The 13,048-nt window shown below is 36.7% G+C and overlaps 6 protein-coding genes across 6 annotated transcripts; 2 read left to right on the forward strand and 4 right to left on the reverse strand.

The window, feature by feature from the left end:
- Position 1: 1 nt before the first annotated feature.
- SOCG_00114 (uncharacterized protein) lies at positions 2-2,736 on the forward strand. The gene is made up of 2 exons (XM_013162534.1): positions 2-1,053; positions 1,110-2,736. The coding sequence occupies exons 1-2, from the start codon at positions 307-309 to the stop codon at positions 2,613-2,615; spliced, it is 2,253 nt and encodes a 750-aa protein (XP_013017988.1). The 5' UTR covers positions 2-306; the 3' UTR covers positions 2,616-2,736.
- Positions 2,721-5,394, reverse strand: SOCG_00115 (GRAM domain-containing protein). The gene has a single exon (XM_013162535.1). The coding sequence runs from the start codon at positions 5,030-5,032 to the stop codon at positions 2,810-2,812; it is 2,223 nt and encodes a 740-aa protein (XP_013017989.1). The 5' UTR covers positions 5,033-5,394; the 3' UTR covers positions 2,721-2,809.
- Positions 5,332-6,551, reverse strand: SOCG_00116 (spindle checkpoint protein Mad2). Its single transcript, XM_013162536.1, has 3 exons — positions 6,315-6,551; positions 6,124-6,270; positions 5,332-6,069 (listed from the first exon to the last, which is right to left on the reverse strand). Exons 1-3 carry the CDS (start codon positions 6,382-6,384, stop codon positions 5,675-5,677), a joined length of 612 nt encoding a protein of 203 aa, XP_013017990.1. The 5' UTR covers positions 6,385-6,551; the 3' UTR covers positions 5,332-5,674.
- SOCG_00117 (DuF1740 family protein) lies at positions 6,541-11,400 on the reverse strand. The gene is made up of 3 exons (XM_013162537.1): positions 7,850-11,400; positions 6,899-7,803; positions 6,541-6,838 (listed from the first exon to the last, which is right to left on the reverse strand). Exons 1-3 carry the CDS (start codon positions 9,697-9,699, stop codon positions 6,633-6,635), a joined length of 2,961 nt encoding a protein of 986 aa, XP_013017991.1. The 5' UTR covers positions 9,700-11,400; the 3' UTR covers positions 6,541-6,632.
- Positions 9,786-11,363, forward strand: SOCG_00118 (Smc5-6 complex non-SMC subunit Nse4). The gene is made up of 7 exons (XM_013162538.1): positions 9,786-10,143; positions 10,194-10,274; positions 10,319-10,574; positions 10,616-10,709; positions 10,748-10,967; positions 11,010-11,101; positions 11,151-11,363. Exons 1-7 carry the CDS (start codon positions 10,080-10,082, stop codon positions 11,241-11,243), a joined length of 900 nt encoding a protein of 299 aa, XP_013017992.1. The 5' UTR covers positions 9,786-10,079; the 3' UTR covers positions 11,244-11,363.
- On the reverse strand, positions 11,336-12,884 carry SOCG_00119 (uncharacterized protein). The gene has a single exon (XM_013162539.1). The coding sequence runs from the start codon at positions 12,824-12,826 to the stop codon at positions 11,519-11,521; it is 1,308 nt and encodes a 435-aa protein (XP_013017993.1). The 5' UTR covers positions 12,827-12,884; the 3' UTR covers positions 11,336-11,518.
- Positions 12,885-13,048: the final 164 nt, after the last annotated feature.

The raw sequence follows: 13,048 nt of genomic DNA on the forward strand, positions 1-13,048 counted from the left end.
TAATAAACAATATTCTTATTCTTTATCTTGTATTAATATATATTTAATTTCTTTTTTTCTTCTTGTTTCTCGATACTTCCTCTAAAGCTCAATAGTGCTTTTCACTCCATAACGAATTCGCACGCCGTTTCAATCATTGCATTGTACTTTATGATTTCTCCCTTTCAATAAAAAGAATAGTCAAACCTTTGTATTCTTTTCCTTCCACTTATTCTTGGATTTCCTCATTTTCTAATTATTGAAACGCAAGCGTTTTTATATCTGAAAATTATAAGTACACTATTTATTTTGCATAAACATAACAGCATGAGTATAGAAAAGGTGCAAGAACCAAAAAATGCAATTGACAAGATTGTGGACCTGACACGGTCGTTGAACAATAGAAACGATTCCAATTCGTTGTTTACAAAGCTTCAAAATGCTGTTGGAAACCAAGACGTCTTGGAAACTCTTTTAAATCACTTAGACCAGGTCGTTTCTTATGACCCAGATATGCCTGTTAGCATAACTTCCATTCGGTGTTTGCAACTCTCCGTTCACTTGGTATTTCTCTTAGGCATTTACACCCAAGTCCCCAAGGAGCTTCTTGCTCCCGCAAAAACTAAAGCCCTTCCACCGTTTTCCCCCAAAAGGAGCATTCTTTCTCTATTTAAATTTCTAATCCCTGCACTTCTCAAACCAAATTTGCTGCAAGGTCCAGTAAGTCTTCATTATGCAGATCTACTAATGGTATATCTTTACTTGCAAAATACCAACGAATCTTATCTCCAAAAAGAAGATTTTGGAGTTACCAAAGAGTCTTTGGTTCGCGTCATGTCTCCAGAATATGTTGATCCTGCCAAAATGATTTCTGCGTGTTTACAATTATTACAGCCAAAAGTCCCTCCATGGATGCGAGACCGACTCAATCATTACCTAACAACTAGTCTATGCAAGTCGAATGGCGTTGAAGGATTCTTAAAGGTTTTTATGCAAGTTAATCCCAATTCAATTGAAAGAGCTCAACAAGCTGCTCGTCTTATCTCCTCTGTTCCAAAAAATATGGCCGAACAGGTAAGTACTCAACTGAGACTTGTATTTTTTTCCCAAATAGCTAACCAAGCGAATAGAATTATTTAGGCTTGATATTTCCTCAAATTTGGAACCTCTTTTTTAATTTACCAAGACTCGCTTGCCAAATTACCATTACACTTTTATCATCACATAGAAATTTCACTTGGGAATTTTTTGTTAAAAAATTCTCCCCACTGAAATCCTCCACCGTTATTGATCTTATGCCCATTGAAAACTGTTTAAAGGTTTTGGATGTTTTTGCTTCCATTGGAAATGATGATATGATAAAATTAGTCGAAGGATTTGTTCCTTCATTACTTCAATTACAGTCTAATAATACTCTTAGAAAGCAGGCGCAAGAAAGCTTGCTAACAATTGTCTCAAAAACCGGTACGAGTCCACTGCTTCAATCCCTTGAGTCTATTCATCATTTGAGTTCTTTTTGTCATTTGCTTTCTAAGTCCCAACTTGCTCAATTTTTACCCCAGTTACTTGAATTATGGGTTAGGCAGCCTGCGGAGCACCGACTGGAGTTACTTGAAGTTGTACAGTATGCTCTTACAAAAGTCGACACAGACGAAATTCCCAGTGAACTCATGGTTTCAGTTTGCAGTAACTTGATCAGCGAGGTTATAGAAAATCTAAACAACACCGAGTCCGTCCTTGATATTACTTCTAAAAAAGATGTAGTTGAAGAGAATGAGGAAATTTTACTTATTTTATTGCACCTCTTATCTTCCGTTATTGGAAGGAATCGAGAACTGGGTTATGAGAATTCAGTTCCATCTCTTCTCTCTCCTCTAAAACAACTGGCAAATTACCACAATCAAATTATATCAGCATTAGCTAATGATGTCTATAAAACTCTTATAAAAGCAAATGACGACTATTCATCTGCTTTATCCTATATCCATAATGATCAAGTTCCTATTCGAGGTCAAGGAATATATATGCTTCGGAAGTTAATTGAAGCCAAGGATAAGAGAATAAATCCTCTTCGAATACTGCACACTTTGTTAGGTCTTTTGACAGATGAAGATAGTTATGTGCATTTGAATGTCATTGCCGCTTTGGTATCTCTATGCGACAAATATGAAGATATGATGATACAACTCCTGCTTGAATATTCAAAGGTTCAAAGGTATTCCACTGATGAAACTTTGTTGATTGGACAAGCCATATACCAAAGTATGGAGCGGCTGGGCGAACTTACTTCAAAGTACTATGGTCAAATAGAACAGACATGTTTGGTCTTATTAAATGCTGAAATTATAGATATCAAAATTTCTGCTATGAACATTGCTGAACTATTATGTCGCTATTCATCGAGCGATGCTTTTATTGAATCAGCAGCCGCCATTTTGAATTTAGAAAATACGGAAGATAAAAAGTTCTTGCGAAGAGCTGCTCTTCAGGTACTTAACTCATCTTCTCATTTGCCAAGATCAGTAATTACATTGTTGGAATATTTGAGTACTCATGACGAAGATGAATTCATTCGTGAGCAGTGCTCTCGACTGATTGAAAAGAAAACTACAGAAAATAGGTTCTTTTTAGGATAAATTTTGGATTGATTTAAACAACTTACAATTAACGATGACTCAATCATGTTAAAAACTTTTTGGTAAATTGGTGAATTCATTAGAAAATATCATAAAAAAATAAAGCGTGCTTTCGTTAACGTAATTTACCTAAAAACACACACATACACACATTCAAAATTATAGGTTCCTTTTTCTTTCTCATAAACAAACCCTTAATTTCGCTCACTTTCCAGTTTCTCAAGTCTATCTCTGAGTTTCCGTAATTTTCGTTCCATATATTCAGTAGCTACTTTAATTTTCCCATTCTCTATGTCTATCGCGTCAGCATCGTAAGATAAATCTCGTTCCTGCTCAATGCTGTCCATCCTTGACGAAAGCCACAGCTTAAAAGTGAAGTCATCCATTGGTATATGCTCCACTGAATCTCCTTGTAAAGCAGCATTTCGAAAAGGCGATGTAGGGTTTTTAGGATGCACTAACCGTCCCATGTACCACCACTGTAAAATAATCAACAAAAGCATTAAACAAAAAAGCAAATAGGTAGGCTGCGATAGCAAAGAAAATCCTCTAGGAATATTGCTCAACAGGTTAACTATAAATGACTGGTTATTTGAAGACTCAGCTTCTTTTGAATCCGAATTCGATGAGATTGGTCCCTTTTTCTTTTTTGTCGGCGTTTTCCGTTTTCGTTTTCCTTTTTCGGGAGATTTGTAAGATTCCAGAGCATTGGTCAAGCTCTTTATATAAGCCATTTGACCTTCTTGTGCTCCCTTTTCAATGGGACCTTTCAGCCAAGAACTCTTGCTCCAATCAACAGAGTAACTTGCATCCAGCTTTGTTTTCGAATTAGTACCCCAATAGCAAATGTACTGAGTTTTAGTTAGAAAAGAAGAACCACTAGGGATATCTGGAGTAGATGCTATAGATATTACGTGGATATAATCATTGATATCAAGATGTTCGATAACATCCGTAATGTAGCAAGTTGTTTGTCTGTACGGGGGAGCTACCGGCTTTATGTACTGCACCTTTCGTGTCCATTTATCATCCTGCTTCATCCATTTACCAAATTTAATATCAGAAAGCTTTTCATCCTTGAAAAAATTGGTTAGCCAAGTAGTATCAGATCCCCAAAGCAACAGGAAAAAAGTAGAGAGCGGAAGTGGGATAGTTTCTTTCGAGCAAAGAACATGGGCAAGAGGCTCACCACTTCCTGAGGTTGGTGGATGAGAAGTAACTTGAGTGACGAACTGGAAGTTATCATCGGAAACCTCATTACTATTTTTTTTTACTAAATTCTCATCAGAACCATCTTCAACTTTCGAAACGTTGGGCTCTTGTACGACTTCTTCAGAACTTTGTGATGAATTTATATCGTCGTCGTCTGAAACGTCTTCATTCTCCTCGGCTATGCCATCGGAATCGTCGTATTGATCATCGTCGTCATCTGAGCTGTTGGAAAATTCACCATCGGACCGGCTATAACCATGCCCAAGGTGCTTTCGAGTAGCGTCGGATACATTATATCCATTAGCAGCCATATTTAAGAAGGGATGAATATTTTTCCAGATAGTAATAATCAATTGAAAAGTAGTATCACGAGAAATAAATGAAGCAAACACATAACGAGCATGAAGAGTAGTTATTTGTATGGCATTAGGGAAAACGACCGCGGTGGACTTTTTTTCAACAGAAACAATTTCTGTAACGGGAATAATGATACTCGTGACCCAACCAAATATACTAGAATTAAAACATATATGTTGTTCTGAGAGATACAACCTTCCATGTAGGAAAATGTCTCTTTGGAGAGCACACCCATAGTCGTCGATAAGATGATCGTCAGAAGGAAGGGTTTTAAATATGACATGAAAATCGTGATTTCGTTTATTGCTAGCAAAAGCATGACCAGATAAGCCGCCAGGATCTCCTCCCGCAGTGGAAGCTATAGATACTTTTCGAGATGCAGAAGTAATCGCTGAGCCTTGTGTTGCTGTATGCTCCAAAGGTGGCAGATTAGAAGTATTGGTTTGCACATTTGTATCCCTGTTTCTTGGAGAAGATGAAGTGTCAACAGCTTCCGTCTCACGTTCAGCATCTACATCTTCAGTATCGTTTGCATCTGCTTGACCGAATTCTGACTTTTCGCTCCTGGCATCATCCCTTTCAAAATTTTCCAGCTTTAATTCACCTTCCCCAAACGGAGCCTCATCTTTGGTTTTAGTGCTTCTTGTCTTTCCACTGTAAAACCTGGCACGCTCATTTTGATCCGGTTTTGAATCAGCTTCCGAAAACGCCCGACGATATGTATTATTACCTGCTCCTGCATTTCCCATACGAATGTTATGCTTTGGTTGTACAGCTTCATTAACCACGCCGCTCAACCGCGTTACTGCAGAATTAAGAAAACTAGAAAATGGACCCTCCTCCTTCATCGGTTTATACAGACTTAAGAAATTAATTCGTCAACAATGAAACTCATGAATTAGTCGAATATTCGCTGCAAACCGGAAACTAAAACAATAATGTATTTTCAGTTTCACAAACGAGAATTCAATGATGAATTGGAGAAAAAAACAAAGCACACACAAAAATATTCCCTAAATATGATGTCCCAAAACAATTTAACACCTAACCAGTGAAGAAGAATGATAAAATATTAGAAACGTTCAAAAATCTCCTTTCTGTTTTCTTTGTATGAAGTGAGTTCGATTTCTTTGTTATGGCCTTAAAAGCCCAAACACTTTTCATGCAATCTCTTGGTGAATGGGTGATTCCACTTTTACATAGCGCTTGTGAATTGTTTTTAAATTACATCTATAATACACGTTAAACGATTACCGATGAAAACGGCAGTGCTTCAAAAAAATTTACGGGAACGAAAACATGAATACCGATAGCCATACAACTCGGTAAAAGAAAGTAAATAAACAAAATAACATATAAGTCTGCTTCGTGAAGGACGGAATGGGATCCATTGTACAGATCATTGACAAGAGATTAGAATAATTAAGCCTAAAAGATTGGTTCTGGTAAGAGACATTACTTTTCAGTCGGAAAAGTATTCGGAATGAAAGCTATGGGTCAAAGCGGTAGGCTACTTGACAATCAATCTTATGCATGTTAGTACTAAAGCTTCGCAATTGAACTTGTTCAGCATTCTTAATTAAACGTGGGTCACTGTCTACCCAATCCGTAGGGACTTCACTGTCACGATCGGCGTAAACCAGTACATTGAATGTACAACGTCCTTCAAGTTGGGGTAAAAAGGTCACAGTTGCTGTTATTTGACGAATTAATGCTTGGACTTCTTTTTGAATTCTCGTGTCATCTTGGGCCGTGTTCTCTGGCGAAATTGGAGTATCCTTTTGCAGGATTTCCACGTTAAATTGCCAGCGTTCTAAGTCTTCCCCTGAGTCCTTGTTCGTTATAACCAAAGCAACCTTTTGAATCTTTCCTCCACAGGTCCAACCTATTGTCAAAGTCAGTTACAAACGCGTCTCTGTGTTTTACGAATGCACCATACGATGTAGCTGCGAAATAATTTTTCTAATATATGTTTTGACTTCCTCGTCTACCGTAACAAGCATGCTGATTCCATATTTACGCACCACTTTAAAGTCCTCAGGAGGATAAATGCCCCGTTGGAAAAGAATGGAATTCACTGCGTATTCTGTTGACGTTAGTCCAGTTTTCTTTAGCATTAATTGACTTTACCGAAAAATTCACTAATTAGTCTAGAAGAGCCTCGTAAAGACAAGTTTGATCGAATAGGTACCGCCGCCATAATATATAGTGTTCGGTATACTTGGTTGTTGATAGTTCTTTTAGGAGACTATTTCATGTGTCATATAGGGATCTCCTTCAAAGAGCATTCTACATTTACTTGATTCTTTAGTTGATATTTTTTCTACCTATTTGTTGATTAATACAAACTAAATTCAAAAGTTTTTCATTGTCAACACCAAGATGTCAACGTAAAAATCATAACTAATATTATATTGTGCTATACATGATTTTACTAGTTATTCTTATTTATTCATTAGAATATTCCTCAGTAAGTACTACGCGAGAATCCTGAGGCAACTGGAGATAATGCTTCATTACCGTAGATTCCAAAATCGTTGAAGCGACTTCATTATGCAAACGAAAACCCTTCTCAATCATCAATAAATAAAAACTCTTTGCTTCGTCCGTGTAATTTCCTGATTGCAATAGTGCGAAAATGTAGACGTATAAATCTGATTCACTTGTTAATATATTTGCATAATAAAAAAATAAACCAACCATATTAAACCTACCTTTTCTAAACGGACATTGACTTATCGATTTCCTTATACCGAGTATGCTATCCATTCCATTCGAGTCAGCTTTCGAAACAACAGCGTTCAGGTAAACTTTCCAAAATCCCGTAATGAAATCTAGCCCCCTTATAGACAATATATTTTCAACTGCACTCTTCATTTTCTCCAGCGATAGCTTAGCCTCTTCCATTAGACAAACATATGAGGGATAAATAGCCTTTTCTTGATAAGTCTGAACGAGTTCCCAAGCTTTTCTTTTAACCCGAAACTGAAGTTGCTGCTTTGACTCAAACCATGAAAACACGTACCACAGAATGACATTGTTGGGAAATAACTGAACAGCTTTTTCTAGTATAGGTCTCATCTTCATTACGCTGAATAATTCGCGTTCTTTTGCATCATGCATTGCCGCTGTAAGGCTAAGAACATAAAAGTATTCCAGTTTTTCGTTCGTAATACCATCCATGCTATTTACTTTTAAGAGGCACTTTTCTATAGTAGAATACACGGGCTCGATTCCTATAAAAATCGAAAGAAGCAGGTAAACTAATCCTATGTTAATGGCCTTTTTACAGTCTCGTTCCTCTTGAAATAGCACGGATACTTTTTTAGCTAATCCAACCTTGTCTGTTGAACTAAGACAGGTTTGATCAATTTGAAACCAATGAAGTAATACGTTCCAAAATCCAAGCTCGTCATTCGAAAAGTACTTTTGCATAGCCCAATTCTTATGAAACCATGCATTTTCCAGATCCGAAAACTTGGAGGAATGCATAGTATAGGCAGTTGCATATATCTTTTCACACAAGGATACTTTTCCATTCATAAATTCAGTTTCAGCAAAACAGATCCAAACAAAAACTGAACTTTCATACTTCTTTAGTATTTCTTTTATAGTAGAACTGGAAATGGGTTAGCATAATTTGGTTCTTACACAATATTCCATACCTAAATAAATTATATTGTTGATCGTTGAACTCCAATTGACATAATTTTTCTAAAAAAATTATATACAACCCTGCAAAATATTCATCGTCCACCGTTTGTAAAAGCAAGTACAGAATTCCATTCAAACGATCAATTTCTTCTTTGGAAAAATCCTTCAATACCATTGAAACAAAGTCGGGCAAATCGACTGAGCAAGGAAAATAGATTTCTAAAAATCCCGGTGATAAAGTTCTTGAAGAAGAAACTAGACCATCCACACCTTCAGATCCCTCTGCAGAATTATCAATGTTTGAACTCGATGAAAACCATGGATCCGAAACGAAAAAATGTTCGTTGCTTGCTTCTGGCGGAAGAACTGGGAGACCATAGAAGTTCAAAACGCAGTATTTCAGATCCAACAGTGCCTTTGGAGAAAGAAAACGAAAAACGAACCCTTTTAAATCTTCAAAAATAACATGACGAAAAGGATCATCCGTGCTATTCAGTTTGCGAGCAAGTTTCGGTTCGCGCCAAGGTTTTTGTTCCTGGAATCTTTTCTCATTTTCTGTCCACTGTGAAAACGAATCGTACGTTGAAATCGATGACTGGGAATCATCAAATTTTTCCTTAGAAAATGACGGTGCATTGGAACTATTTTTCCAACCAAGTGCATTGGGTTCTCCAAATTTTGGCTTGTCAGAATCCCAAAACTTCGACAATTCGCATTTTATATAACTTAATTCCTCCAATTTCATAGTTTCTGGAAGAAAGTAATTAACTTCCATATTCACTTGGGTGATCGCATAAGCTAATTCGAAAAAACCTGAGTCTTTTGCAAAATAACAGATTCTGAGTAAGACATAAAGGGCAGTTTTTTCCAGTTTCTGTACATCCTCATTTAATACTTTATTCTCCTCATAAATTTGACTAACTTTTTCGTTAATCATACCAAGGCAATGGGAAAATGTTTGTAAACATGACTCAACAGAAAATGAGTGTACATTAGATATAAGAAAATTAATATATAGAATCCATAATTTTTCCGATATATTATATCTAGAAAGCAAATCCTCCCAACGATCTTGTGTTGTTTTCGAGTCCCATTCAGAAAACCCTAATTTGAAATATTCAGTAGCCAATTGTTCAATATCAGTAGATGATAGATTATGAAAGAAAATAGCTTTTTCTAATACAGAGATTTGAATCTCATGTATTGAGCGGCGAAGGCTTCTCTCTTCGCGAACCGACATGTTCGGTCGAGCATATTCTTGAAGAAGTAAGTCTTTCTGCAGTGAACATAAACGAAGCCATAATGATGGGTTCAAACTATTTTTTTCTAATTCTTTTTGCAGTTGGGCAATTTCATTCTGCGTTCCTTTCAATCTAATAGGATCAGATTGCACCGCCGATTTATCTTTGGCGACATTTGCAGAATTCTCAGGGAAAGGTAAATATTCATCCTCACGCAGAATTGACCCAAGTGAAGAAGCAGCAATAAGGCTCCTATTAATCTCTTCAGAATTGGGTACGTACATAGCGTTTTTCAAATAAATCCCTTCGTCCATTTGACGAACTATGATTTCTTCAGGATCACTACCCATTATAACTTTAGATTTTCGTTTATAATTTGGAATAGAATATTTATGGATTCCGCCATAGAAGAAAACCTTTCTATCTCCCTTTGTATCATATCTAATATTCAACGACTGCAGGTCACGATCAGTGAGCGAAATAGATCGTTTATGTTTAGCATGTCTGAATTCTCTATCATTTTGGTTACGTTCTCTTTTCTGCGTATGCTTTTCCTTTTCGTCCTTAATTGGTTTGAAGCTTCCAAACTTTGGTACAGGGATGTCTTTTTTTGGCAACATATTAAACACTATATACCAATTATATTTTAAGCCAGCATAGATAGTTATAATATACTCATTGTTTCAACGTAACATACAGTCATCAAGATGTGTCGTACTCTTGGTGGAAGCAACTGAGAACAGTAGAAAATCTGCTTAACAACATTTTTTGTTTGTTTTTCATTCATATCTCTTTTCTTTTCGTTCACGGGGCTTTTTATACGCAAAAGACGAATTTTTAAGCTGTTTGAATTGTGATTCTCCATTTCTCGCGTATAAGCTGCATTTTAAGCTGTCGTCAAAAACAATTGTTTGAATAAGGAATTTCACCTCCGATTTGGAATCTTCTAAATTGAACTAATTTCTCTTCTTTCAGGCTCTCGGTTACTCAACCAGAAAACATGCCTCCTATCGACAAGCGCGACCTGCGAAAGCGGTACCGGTCTTTAATTAACCAGGTTCACGGTAATTGATTCTTTTCCACTGTAATAAAAAAGTTTACTAACTTTAGTTAGAGTCTCGGCTTGAGTTAGTGGACCAGGAAAATAATGCACTAATCGATACGGTGGCTTCTGCTAATGATTTGTTTTCATCAGGTAATTACTTTTTTAATTCTTTATTCTAATTAATTTTAAACTAGTGGAGGCACCGACAGAAGCTGCTCTGGATGCTTTATTGTTGACAAAAACAGTGGATTTAGCATCTTTGAGGACCAAGCAGTTGCATATAGGAATGCCAAAATTTAACATCCAGCTTTATATTAGGCAAATTAAGCAATTTTTAAATCAGAACAGCTCCAACACTTCTTCCGAATCTAACAAAAATGAACTCGCCTGGTCAAGGTTAGGGAAGATTGCTTGGAAGTATCAAAGGAGGCCAGCATCTATAAATTTAATGTAGGTTTATTTTAATTCTCCTTTTCTAACATACTGAACAGGGTGGGACCTTTGTCATTTCGAAAAAAGGAAAGGCAAGTACAAAGAAGGGAAAAGTTACAGCGAGCCCCAAATACATCTACTCAGCCGATATTGGTATGAATCTTTCTATTTTTCTATACTAATTTTATTAGCTTAATCAGGAGAATATCTCAGCTCAGGAAAATAATACCACGAAAAGTGTTTTGCAGATCTCCCGTCTGCTTCGAAAGCACCAACCAATCGATCTATTAAAATTTATCACAAATCCAGAAAGTTATTCACAAACTGTCGAGAATCTGTTTTATGTCAGTTTCCTTTTTAAAGAAGGAAAGGCAGGATTGACTGAGGATTCCCAAGGAGCGCTTTTGCTAGGTATGTTTACATTTTGTTCTTTTGATGGCTAATAAATTGAAGAGTGTAAAACACCTCCATTGGATGAACAAGTGGATTCTGGTGAAGTTAAAAACGTTCAACTAATTATGGACATGACTCTAGACCTTTATGAAGTAAGTAGTATATTTTTCTATGTTCTCTTTTTCCATTCTAACATACAAGGACATTATACAAACATTTAAACTAAAAGATAGCATTATACCGACACGACGACCAGTAGAGACTTCAGCCAACAGCAATACATGGTATAGTTAATTTTGGAATGGAAGGAATAGTTTATAATTCTAAAATCATAAATTAATTTTTGTTTAAAAACTGAAAATCTTTAATAGTTCTAGGTGAGCCTAGTAATACGATAAATACATTCATAACCAGATATCCATAGCAAAAATAAGAACAGAACACAAGGGAGTAAAGTGAGCAATAAACCAAAAAGAACAGTAAATCTATAGTACACATTATAAAAATCAATAAAAGGAGGTGTATTTAGCGAACAGTTATTAAAGTTGTTTTTCTTGGAACATATACCGTTAAGAGAAGTAATAAGAATTAACGAAATCGGTTCTGTTTCTCTGTTGTTGACGTCTTTGTCTGTCTCGAGTACGATCTAGTCCTCTCCTTTCAACATCTGTAAGTCCTTGTGTCTTATCCTCAATATAATTGTCTTCTTCACCTTCATAGTCGGATTCTGGATCGCTTGTTGCTACACCAGCAACGTACCCAGAATAATCCATAAAATTACGAAGAAAAGAGCTTTTTGCAAAATATACGGGAAACGCTGATCGGAGGATATACTTGAGACCTTGAGCTCGCAAAATCTTTTTCCAAGTGTCAAGCTCGATCGTAGATTTGCCTATTCTCATAGAAGATTTTGTATTTACAGGTGAATTAGGATTCTCAATTGTTTGAAGAACGCTTCGGAAGGTTTGGTGCAGAACTTTTCTATGTTTTTTAGCAATGCTTTTTGAGGATTCCGTGGAAAGATCACGGAGGATAGAAATCAAATGAACGCGATCAGGTAAAATATCGTTGTCAATGGAGTTTTTCAAAGTGTCTTCATCGGAATAAGCATCCGCAATTCGCTCATATAAAGCAGCTAGAGCTTGTCCAGCGCCCATCTGTACGTCTATGCTGGCAGCTTCTAACTGTTCCGCAATCGCTTCGGTAGCAGAGGTGGCAAATTCACTATAGGAGGTTATACCAGTAACTAAAAGTCCTAGAGACTGGCAAGCTATGCCAACGACTTCTTCGTTGTCCTCTGCATCAACAATGGCACCATCAGACTCGATGATGCTCACAAGCTGATAACCAAAATCCATTATATCAGGTTCGGAATCCAAAAGGACTGTTAATAAGGAAAAGGAAAGCATTGCTTCGCATTTCACTGCCGTCGGGTGAGGATCATTTACGAGAGCATTGAAACGTCCTTCAGTAGCAATCCAAAGACCCTCTACCGAAAACACAGAAGCCAAACATAGAGCACACAGCAACCTCATCGAAAGAATAACTTCTGTATCTGAAGGCGAAGAATGAAAAAGCTTTAACAGGATTTCCTCTAAAGGTTCGACTTTTTCAGCAACTCGTTTCACGTAATGTCGAGTACACAAGTTGTACAGTTTTCTCAAATGTCCTTCGCGTTCTTTCGATCCATATTTTTTCACTTCTAATAAGTCATCAACAATACTTTCAAACTGTTGATTCCATGTTTTTGGATTTTCCAACGTATTCGCATCCTCTGAGGATCCAACACTTAACTGATCAATAGAACTGCTTAGGATACTGATCGTATCCATCGCTTCGTCGTCCGCATATGCCTGCGACTTATCTTTCACGCCCATTTTATAAACACTATGGCTTTTGACAGGATTCTTCTGAGCAGTGGAATTACATATATGTAAATACACATTTTCAACCCAATGACATTATCGCCTTCGCCTACGTTCGACTGCATTATTTACCTGTGACGTTTACTAAATAAGATATGGAATTACAGGAAGAACGTATAAACAGATATATACAGCGCTTGCTTTAAATACAGAGCATGCATGTATCAAAGAGTC

Source organism: Schizosaccharomyces octosporus (genome assembly GCF_000150505.1).
Source record: "Schizosaccharomyces octosporus yFS286 unplaced genomic scaffold supercont6.2, whole genome shotgun sequence".
In the NCBI taxonomy this organism is placed as follows: domain Eukaryota; kingdom Fungi; phylum Ascomycota; class Schizosaccharomycetes; order Schizosaccharomycetales; family Schizosaccharomycetaceae; genus Schizosaccharomyces; species Schizosaccharomyces octosporus.